Source organism: Equus quagga, chromosome 2 (assembly GCF_021613505.1).
Source record: "Equus quagga isolate Etosha38 chromosome 2, UCLA_HA_Equagga_1.0, whole genome shotgun sequence".
NCBI lineage: Eukaryota > Metazoa > Chordata > Mammalia > Perissodactyla > Equidae > Equus > Equus quagga.
This window is the reverse complement of record NC_060268.1, coordinates 2,061,837-2,072,939: the sequence shown is the minus strand read 5'-3', so window position 1 is coordinate 2,072,939 and position 11,103 is coordinate 2,061,837. Positions and strand designations below refer to the sequence as shown.

The following is an 11,103-nucleotide window of genomic DNA, read 5'->3' as shown; positions in this document are numbered from 1 at the left end:
CCCCCGCCCCCTCAGCCGGAGCCTCGCGCGGTCCCCTCAGCCAGGACCCCGTCAGCCAGAGCCCCGCCCCCCTCCGCCGGACCCCGCGCGTCACCGCGGCCGGAGCCCCGCGAACGTCAGCGGCCGGGCGCGTCCCCAGGCAGCCGGCAGCGGCTCGGCGCGGGAGTCCCGAGCCCGGAGTCCTCCCCCTTCCCTTTCCGGCCGAGCGCTCCGGGAAGCCCCCGCCGCACGGAGCGCTCCCGGAGGGCCGTCCCCGCGAGAACCTGGCCGCGCGCAGCCTCTCCCTGAGCGCCGCGGCGCGAGGAGGCCGCCCGCATCCCGCCAGCCCGGCCTGGGCCTCCGCGCGGCGGGCCGGCCGCTTCCGGGGCGGGGGCGGCGGCGGCGGAACAGGCGGGCGGCCGGCGTAAACAAGGCCGAGGCCGCGGCGCTCGGGAGGCGGGGCGGCGGCAGGAGCTCGCGCCCGCCCAGGACCGTCCCCGCCCGCCCGCAGGCCGCCCGGGCCCTCAGCCTCTCCTCCTTTGTCTCCTCGCGACGGCCGGAGTGGGGCCTCGAGATGGCCGACGGCAACGAGGACGCGCGGGCGGACGACCTGCCGGGCCCGGCCTACGAGGGCTTCGAGGGCCTGGAGCTCGCCTGCCCCGCCGAGCGCAGCGGCCACGTAGCTGTGGGCGACGGGCGCCACATGTTCGTGTGGGGCGGCTACAAGGTCAGCGGGCGCCGGCCGGGGGGCGGGGGCGGCTGCTGGCGGCCCCCGGGCTGTCGTCACGCTGCCGCTGCCCGCGGAGCCCGCGCTCCCCACGCACCCCCTGCTCGCCCCAAGCACCCTCTCCCGCACGCAGCTCCCGTTCTCCCCCCATGCACGCCCGTCCTCCTGCTGCTCCCCCGATGCACGCCCCCCACCCCCGCAATCGAGCGTTACTCGGAGAGGGCAGGTTGGGCGGCGGGGGCTGCGGGTTTTACTGAAAAGCGCGGAGGCGGTGCGAGGGGTGGCGGCGCGATGTCCCCAGCACTGTGCCCCTGGGGCTGACGGCCCCCGTTCTTGCGGGCGCTGGCGGCGTCGGAAGCCGCTCCCCGAGGCCCCGGGACGGGCCGGCGCGGGAGTCAGCCCTCTGCGCTCGGTTCTCGCTCGCTGTGGTTCGGCCTGCGGGGCTGCGTCCCCGGCGGCGTCGGAGAAACGGCTGACGTGTTGCACAAGAAACCCCGTTCGGGAGGCGAATGGGAAAGGTCCCCCGCCAGCCGCGCAGCAGCGGCAACAGTTGTCACCACCAAGTGCCTCCCTTGGCCCGATCGCCGACCCGGATTAGTTGGCGCTTCGGGCCACCTGCGGGAACCCGCCAAGGGTCTCCTGCTTGAACCTCGCTCACTCCTGCTCCGGCCCCGCTGCGTTTAGAGCTTCCCAGTGACACCCCACCTTCGAGAGTGATTTCATTTGCTGGGTGGCTCCGATCCATTCCTACCAAAAATATTTAGTCTCCGAAATGACCCCCCCCCTCCCCTATGGTCTCGAAGGCCAGCCTGCTGCACCTGTGCCTTCCGGACTTGCTCGGGGACTCTGGGGACGGATTTCGCTTAGGGTACAGTTGACCGCTTTTGAGATTACTCTCCAAAGACAGATGGGGGAGGCCGCTATCGCCGTCCTGGGTACTTCATTTGGTTTAACGACAGGTTTTTTGCCAATCCTAGTTAATCTGCAGTGGTTTCCCCAGCCTCCAATGAATAGGAGTTCGGAGGGGCGTACTTGGCGGGAGGAAGGTGGGCAGGTATGTGGTGACCCTTATTGAAAGGTAAATTGGAGAAAAGTAAGCCTGTTGGTCATTCACACTTCAGTTTAAACTGCTTTATTCGTAGTTCTGTCTGTCAGAATCAGCAGCATTGAGGCAATGGGCCGGCCTTGGGGGTGGGAGATTTGTGACGGTGAGTTTCCGAGGGCAGAGGCACGGTCAGTGAAGTGGGTAGGTGGCTCCACAGCAGGCGTCCTGCACCTTTGGGCTGGGAGCCTGAGGGTGGGCACAGGCAGCCCTTGGAGATAGGTTCCTCGCAGCGGTCAGGTTCCTGCCCGGGCAGGCTGATCTCCAGGTCAGCCCGCCGCCCTGCTTCCAGCTTTCCCTCCCTAAGCCGTGGAGTGGAAGGAGGGGTGTCTACGTGGCCGGCTGCTTGATTTCTGTCGTACTCTTCAAGCTTAGTACACTGACACCGTTCTCGGTGAACACAGCTTGTTTACTGTACGTGGATCAGAAGGCGGCCAGGGAGGTCCAAAGGCTGGAGAGGTCGGGCAGCGGCTGACCTGCGATTTCAGGGAAAGGAGGTTGGAATCATGGTCCCACCATTACTCGCTAAGTCACCTTGGGCAAATTACCTCTCTCTCTAAAAAACATGTTTTCCTGTAATATCAACTACTTTTTAGGGTTGTTGTGAGGATTAAGAATCCATGAATAGTTCAGGCAAATGGTAAGCCCCGTCTGTTAAGAATTATTACCTGAAGGAAGTAGAGCAGAACGAGGAACTTAAAATGTTGCATAAGGACTGAATGTTTGCATATTTGCAGCTCTACCCTTTCTACGCACAGGTGATCTCTCCCGAGGTCATGCAACTGAAACTTGGTGCATGGCCCGTCAGGATAAAGTGGCCTTAGCAGTTTCCCGGAGACCTCTTAACTTCCTGCACCACTGCACTGCCCTGTCAGAAACTTGAATTCAAGGCTGTCTGTATTAAGCATGACCTTGAGCATGTGGCACAGGGAGGGGAGGACTGTGCATTCGCTGGAACTGTAACACCTATTTAACTTTTCCTAACTCAGTATGTCAAATAAGATAGGAAAAAATATACGATAGTTCCTCTGTAGAATACCAATTATTTTTATATTTGCAATTTTTTTTTGTTCTTAGAGTAATCAAGTCAGAGGATTATATGACTTTTATCTGCCTAGAGAAGAACTATGGATCTACAACATGGAGACTGGAAGATGGTAACTCTGGATATTATGAGGGGGACTAAAAAATTCGAATAAGGTTGCAAACAAAAAGAAACTCTGTAAAAACCATTCTAATGACTAAAAATAGTTCAATTAAAGATGCTAAGCTATCTCTGTGCTCTGAAAACAAAGTTCTGCTAGTTTAGCTTAGCTGCTAAGCTTAGATGCTTGGTATCTCTTCAGAGGTAGTGCAGTAATTGCTAGATGCTTTTATGGCCTTTGAAGACATTTCTATTCAGGGCTCCATAAAGGATCACAGTAATATTAAAATAAAGAAGCAGAGGCTTCAGATCCTGGAATGGAAATAATAAAAGCTCCATATATATATTTTTCAAGATGTATGTCTTTTGTTACATGGTATCTTGAATGAGGAAAAGAATTTCTAGATTGTATCTGCTAAAAATAAAGGTGATATTCTATTTTAGTGAGTTCTCACATTAAAATTTCTATGCAAATCTCTTTGAAATAATGTATTTTTTTTTAAAAAAACAAAACTAACTTAAATTTGCCTTCCCTGTAAACTGGGGATATTCTGCAAGGATCTTTTGCCAGTCTCCTGTGCCCTGGGCAGAGTGAATGCAGGGTGAGCCATGTTTGCAGATTCACGAGAGAGTCCTCTGCATGGCTGGCTCTGTGAGAACTTTGTGCTTTACATATTTTGCATAGCAGAGAGCTCAGAACTAGGAGAGTAGTCCTACTTGCTTTAAGAGTTAAAATAAGTCAGGATTATTTCTGTACATAGCAAATCAGTGTTAATCTGAGCTGTTTGCTAATCTTTTTCTAGAGAATTGGAAGTTTATAATTGTTTTCCTTTCATAGAGGATTCTACATATTTTTTAAAAATTCAGTCCCAGAAAGGATTCTTTTAAATAAGCCTACCAAACTGAAAGCTTAGCACACATAAAGTGATATTGTGAGGAGAGCTTGATGTCCTATGATATTCTGAATCTTAGATTTTTTAGGTTTTTTGATTCAGATTCATTTTTAGATTCACAGTGAGTTAAAAATGCCGAGCACTGAGAGGAGTGCCTGCTGTAGCAAGCACTGCTAAGTGTCTAAATGGCTAAACGGTGACAATAAAAACACCTACTGAATTAACCTGTCAGGATTGGGATGTCTGAGTTTTCCGTTTGGGTTCCTCACCCACTCAAAAACAAAACCAGAATAACCACTTATGGCCACGTACATAAAAAGCGAACAGTTCAGTTTGAGAAACAAAATGGGATGCTCCTAGAATGCTAAAATGTGACACTCAGGCTTCTGGCGTCTCTCCTGCCCACGCGTCAGACCAGCCAGCAGAGCATGTGGAAAGGGCGAAGAGGGAAGAGCTGGTGGATTCAATGTTGGAATTAGAAGAGCCCTAGAAATTATCTACTTAGTCCACTCATTTTTTTTTCCCTTTATTGTGGGGATAGAAAAAAAATGAATAGATTTTTGCATATCTTCCCTTTTGGGAAACTTATTTACATTCAGTTTTTTCCCTCAGGAAAAAAATCAACACTGAAGGTGACGTTCCTCCTTCGATGTCAGGAAGCTGTGCTGTGTGTGTGGACAGGGTGCTGTACTTGTTTGGAGGACACCACTCAAGAGGCAACACAAATAAGGTCTGTGCTTGTCAGGGTTACGGGCCAGGCAGTTTTCTTCTTCTGTAGACAACTTCAGATTTCTAAGGTCAGCCCATACCTACTCCTGTCTCAGTTAAAAGATATATGTACTTGATCATGGTATGAACGTGCGTTTTAGTAAATTTTGTCTACCAGTCTTCATTTACCTAGGCCTGCTGTCAAATCAGTTCTGGTTGGTAACCTGTGTGCAGTAAGCTTCCTAGGTGGTTTTTCTTTGTGCTCTTTGCAGCTACTTGTTCTCTTTGAACCCTGCAGTGTTAGATGAGTATTAGTAAACTAAATGGGGGTGATGGTAGAAATTAACAGACCACCCCTCAGAAAGCCATAAGGATAAATTAACACCGACTAAATATTATATACTAATATTCCTGTAATATGGCGCCATAAGTACCATTGTTCAGACTTTGTATTTTTTCCAGATAGGAAAAAGATATTAGTTGTTCTCTCAGGCCAGTAAGAGACAGAGGCAGTCAGTCAGAAAGGTGCATATGATAGAGGTAGGCTCTTATAAATTCATTTATTGGGCAACTTAGTAAGCATCTTATATGCTGAGCATTTGGTTAGACATTGGAGACAGAGATGAAGGACACAGTCCCCGCCTCTAGTTCACATTCTAGAAGGAACACATATAATTACTAATGGATTCAGTAACATATGGAGATACACAGAGCCTGGCTCATAGTAATAGCTCAGTAAATATTGCTGAATCTGAAAAAGAATCCTTGACATTCTGTTTGATAGGATAGATGAACAGAAAAAGGAAAGTCTTCACCCAAGAGGTGATGCTTGAACTGAATCATACAACTGGAAGAGGTAGCAAGGATACAGGTATCAAGATGCAGAGGTATAAGCAAATACATCTTGTTCATGGAAATGCCAGGTGGTTTGGTGTAAATGGAACATATGGCTGAGATGGCTTCAAACTGCGCCCCTAGGAACTTGCGGCATTTCTGTGAGATGCCCTGGGACATCTGTTGGGGAGCAGAATGTGTTGGGCAGGCTCCAGACCACCCTTTCCTCCTCCATGTTAACAAGTGTAGCTCCACTTTTGTTTTTATACATTAGGGTTTAAGGTTTTTTGAGGCACTGCTGTAGGCTGTGGTTGAGCCACATATTTTTCAGGGCCCAGGGGGAGAAAGATAGCTTTGACACAACATGAGGAAGTTTGGGAGAAAGAGGAGCTGTGGCCTTAGGAAGTAGTTAGTACGTCACATGGCTAGGCTTGAGTATTTTAAGTTTGACTGAAAGGAAGCTTAGGAGTCTTAAGAGAAGTAAGAAAATACATATGCGGGTCAGATTTATTCAGGTACCGGATGGGCACTCTTTTGAAGTTAGACCAACACTTAATCTTTTAAGATTTATCCTTAGCTCCTAGAGTTAAGTAGGCACTTAAGACGTTTGTTAAATTGAGTTTGAAGGTGAAATTGCTAAGTCTGAGTTTTTTGGTAATACCATCCCGATAACTATAAATTAGATCATTACGACTCTAGGTGCCTCTCTAAGGCACAGAATGTGAATCAACACACCTCTGTTCCTCCATCAACACAGTGTGGCTATGGAAAAACAGTAAGCTGCACTAAACAGGGTGCTTGGTGACTTCAGTAACTTACATTCCGGCACCAGTTCCTTCTCGACTGAGGCTGGCACTAGTTTGCAGACTGGCAGCCAGTGTGCAGTCACACTCTTAGTAGCACTGAATTAGATGACATTCTTTTTTTTTTTTTTTTAAAGATTTTATTTTTCCTTTTTCTCCCCAAAGCCCCCCAGTACACAGCTGTGTATTTTTAGTTGTGAGTCCTTCTAGTTGTGGCATTTGGGATGCCACCCCGGCATGGCCTGATGAGCGGTGCCATGTCCGCGCCCAGGATTCCAACCTGCGAAACCCTGAGCCCCTGAAGAGCAGCGAGCAGACCTAACCACTTAGCCACGGGGCCGGCCCCTAGATGACATTCTTATCATCATAAATCACAGTAAAATTAAATGCCAACGTTGAATTTCTTTCACATAACCAAATCTAACTGAAATCATTGCTTCTGACAGTTCTACATGCTGGATTCAAGGTCTACAGACAGAGTATTACAGTGGGAAAGAATTGATTGCCAAGGAATTCCTCCATCGTCAAAGGACAAACTTGGTGTCTGGGTCTATAAAAACAAGTGAGTTAGCAGCACTATAGGTTTGGGCTTTTATTTGGAAAGTGGTTTGCCATTCAAGTCTCCTCAGCCAATAACCATTGTCAACACAGAACATACCTTCTAGGGCCCATATGAGGATTAAATGAATTCATACATCAAAGCACTGAACATAGTACCTAAGATGTAATTGTTAGCATATGAGCCATTATTATGTGAAGAAGTATTTTCATATACTCAAGTGTGCCTTTTCAACTTATAGCACAGGACAAAATAAGAAAAATCTCTTGTATCCTAACTTGTGGTTGTCTGAATTTTTAGTGTCTTGGTTTTTTATCAAACAGGTTAATATTTTTTGGAGGGTATGGATATTTACCTGAAGATAAAGTATTGGGAACTTTTGAATTTGATGAAACATCTTTTTGGGTAAGTGAAGTTTCATATTTGCACATGTCCTATTTAGTATGTTGAAATAATACATTTTGTTTGCTAGTCGTTTTGTCCATTTTGCCTTGTTAATAAGTCAAAGGCTATCTAATTTTCCAAACATTATTTGTAAAATAACTCAGATTCTTCTTATTTGTTTTTTATAGAATTCAAGTCATCCAAGAGGATGGAATGATCATGTACATATTTTAGACACTGAAACATTTATCTGGAGCCAGCCTATAACTACTGTGAGTTAATGAAGAGTAATGAATTATGAAAGCAAGGCGACTTAGAGAAGGGGTTGGGGGCGGGGTGTAAATGATGGTTCATTCTTGTTTTCTGGAAAGAGAAGATCCATAGCTTTCATTATTCTCCAAGGAGTCTAGAACTCAGAAAAGTTTAATGAATGTAAAGACTAACTCAGCAGCTATTATCTCATAGATGTTAAGTGGGATTGTCTGTAAAAATGACCTAGCACTAAAACTTAAGTTACTCAAATACTAGGTTTCTTTTTCCTCTGACACTGATGTCATATAATGTGCTAGCTTTTATTTTAAAAGATAAAATAAAGCAAGCATTCTATTATATTAACTAGCTCATTCAGTAACACATCTCAAAAATATAAATTCCCAGTTTTGGTAGTCAGCCTTAAGCACTGCTGCTGACCACAAGTCTGCACTTCAGCTTAAAAGCTCAAGTGGCTCGCATATTCTTATCCCACATCTAGGGAAGACTCCTTCTGGGATTTATAGAAAGTTCACTTACTTATTAAATTGCTCTTATGCCCTTAACAGGGTAAAGCACCTTCACCTCGTGCGGCCCACGCCTGTGCAACTGTTGGAAACAAAGGCTTTGTGTTTGGAGGCAGATATCGAGTGGGTATATACATAGTTTCAGTGACTTGTTCTTGAATTATTCAAAATGATAACTACTTCATTATCCTTTTCAGGATGCTAGAATGAATGACCTTCACTATCTTAATCTGGATACATGGGAGTGGAATGAATTGTAGGTATCGCTTTAGATAATTATTTAGAAAAGTTTTTCAAAAAATTTTGTTTTTCCCCTTATTTTCTACTATTAGTATATAATGTACTTGCCTAAATTTTCTCTAACTGTGAATTTAAATAAATATGATGACTAGATCCTTAAAGAAGGACTTTTATCTTTTATTTCCATTCTCTGTTGCCATAATTGTGTTGCTTGGCAGATAGCATGTGTTCACTGTTTGCTGAAAAGAAAAGGTCTAAAGTTGACTCCACTTTCAAAGGAAATAATTCCTTCTGAAGCATGTATTTGTTAATACTAAGAAGCCTTTTTAAATGTAAAGTCTTTTTTAATAATTCCATATAATTTTTTAAAAAAACTTCAGTATTTCTCTGCATTAAATACAGTAGCTGCTTTTAGACAGAGATATTGTAACTTAGCTCTTATTTTCAGAATTCCGCAAGGCATATGTCCAGTTGGCCGGTCTTGGCACTCACTCACACCAGTTTCTTCAGATCATCTCTTTCTCTTTGGAGGATTTACCACTGATAAACAGCCACTAAGTAAGTCCTTTAAAACTATGAGAAACCATTATATATCATTCATATATATAAATAGCTGAAAAAAATCAGTCTATTTCAGATGTATCAGAGGGCTGCAGGGCTGGTTGGAAGTTTGCTATTAATTTTGATCCTATAACATACCTATAACTGTTTTTACATTACGACATACATCCATTCTGTCCAGTAAAGAAATGACCTGGAGCAAGTCAAAGCCCTGCTGAAGGGCTGTAATATGCAAGATTTACTTGGTTAATTGCAGAGAAAAAAAAGAAGGGAATACACTTTCTGTCTCTATTCACAATCTGATTACCTTTCTTGCTAAAGCTGTACCCTTTAAATATCAATGTCACATTGACAGAATAACATGCTTCATAGCTCTTTTTTATTTGCTTCAATTAGGTGATGCCTGGACTTACTGCATCAGTAAAAATGAATGGATACAGTTTAATCATCCCTATACTGAAAAACCAAGGTATGAAGTATTTAAACGATAATTTTTTATATTGAATTAATGAGCTCCATAGAGATGTACAAGACTGGTACTGATTTAGGAAATTTTGGCTGCATTAAATCCATCATTCTTTCAAAAATCCTAGCATTCACTAAGGTTTAACATCATACCTTTTGAAAGAAAACAAATGTTATCCTAGTATCAAATGCTTTCTCTTCCATCATCTGTTTATGAAAAATAGGGCTGGATTTTGATTTTTGTGTCTTCCTTCATCATAAAATTGATACAGTTTATAAGCTCTTTATTCAACTGAGTTGCACTGCATCTAGGTTTGTCATTTAAAAAAAAAGAACTGGAAAGGAGAGAATTTCAAAACCTTAAAGAATGTAAATGGAGGGAAAAAAATCAGAAACTTTCAATTAGATGTGCAATAGTGCTGTATAACAAAGATTAAGAAGTCATATCATCCAAAAAAAGAGCCTATTAAACACTGACAGTTATTTTTCTTGTTACTCGCAAAAAGAATTGTTATAAAGACTGCTAAAGGAAATGAAATGGTCAGAGTTGGTGTTCAAAACACATTCAGATATGTCAGCTTGCATTTTTTCCCAAGCCTCTAACCTAAGTATAGCCATGCCACTGAGACTTCATTTGACATAAATAGTCTTTCCATAGAATTTCCAGGCCTTCAGAGACCTTCAGTGTATTCAGCCAGTTTCAGCATCCTTCACATGTTTTGTCTAAGGCCAACTGGCCCTACCTATGAAAAGAGAAAGAAGGGAGGGCATATACTGTTCATCTCCTGGAAGGTTTTTATTGCTAACAAAGACCTAGAGAACAGATCATTCAGTTCAAACCCCTCGTTGCATACATTAGGACTGGACCAGAGAGAGAAAAAAATAACATCCGATAAAATTCTAGCTTTTGCTACTTTTCCTTAAGATAATTGCTTCTCACCATGATGTTTTGGTCTGAACTAAGATCTTTAGCTTTTATTTCATCAGCTCTATTCTGCGGTGTAAACTACCAATTTGGTGTTTTGGGTGACTTCAAATTAGGACTTTTGTTTTAAATATAGATTATGGCATACAGCTTGTGCCAGTGATGAAGGAGAAGTAATTGTTTTTGGTGGGTGTGCCAATAACCTTCTTGTCCATCACAGAGCTGTAAGTATACTACCCTATGGTAAAGGAGACTTTCTAATGTTGCTGAAACTTATCTGTGAAGTACTTGCTTTTTAATGTGTTCTTCATGTCTACTTTTCAGGCACACAGTAATGAAATACTTATATTTTCAGTTCAACCAAAATCTCTTGTAAGGTAAGTGACTTTTCACTTGGTCCTTAGGGATTATTTTAAATTGTTTCTTAACACTTTAAATTAGTGCTCTTGAAAAACCAGGTTTGTGGATAATTTAAGGGCAATAACCAACCTTCATTGATAGAACTAACTAATTCCTATGGAAATCTTTAAAGAAAGTGGGTGGGGTTTTTTTGGTAGCTTGTCAAGTGAATGTACTTCTAAACAGTCAAGTGAAATTATTTCTCTCTTTCCTTGTCCACTTTCAGGCTAAGTTTAGAAGCCGTCATTTGCTTTAAAGAAATGTTAGCCAACTCTTGGAACTGCCTTCCAAAACACTTACTTCACAGTGTTAACCAGAGGTTTGGTAGTAACAACACTTGTGGATCTTAAGGCTTCATAGAGAATGCCTCTCATCACTTGCATGGACAGCAATTCTGTAAACACCAGAGAGTGGCATCGTTTGTATAATTATATGCATTGTTGTAGTTTACAGCTTTTTGGTTTTAATGTGCATGTGAATGGCTAGAGAACCTATTTTTGTGTCTAAAGTTTACAATAAATGTATTTAACACCAGTGACTGTCTTGTGATAAAGCAAAAGAAAAATGATACTTGGGCTTTTTACCCCGAGGAATGGTATTATAA

At 43.8% G+C, this 11,103-nt stretch overlaps 1 protein-coding gene across 1 annotated transcript; it reads left to right on the top strand.

Moving 5' to 3' along the window:
* Positions 1 to 420: 420 nt before the first annotated feature.
* KLHDC2 (kelch domain containing 2) lies at positions 421 to 11,033 on the top strand. Its single transcript, XM_046651504.1, has 13 exons — positions 421 to 706; positions 2,886 to 2,965; positions 4,458 to 4,575; positions 6,637 to 6,752; positions 7,073 to 7,154; positions 7,322 to 7,405; positions 7,952 to 8,032; positions 8,107 to 8,165; positions 8,598 to 8,707; positions 9,107 to 9,179; positions 10,237 to 10,324; positions 10,425 to 10,477; positions 10,726 to 11,033. The coding sequence occupies exons 1-13, from the start codon at positions 554 to 556 to the stop codon at positions 10,847 to 10,849; spliced, it is 1,221 nt and encodes a 406-aa protein (XP_046507460.1). The 5' UTR covers positions 421 to 553; the 3' UTR covers positions 10,850 to 11,033.
* The last annotated feature ends 70 nt before the right edge of the window (positions 11,034 to 11,103 follow it).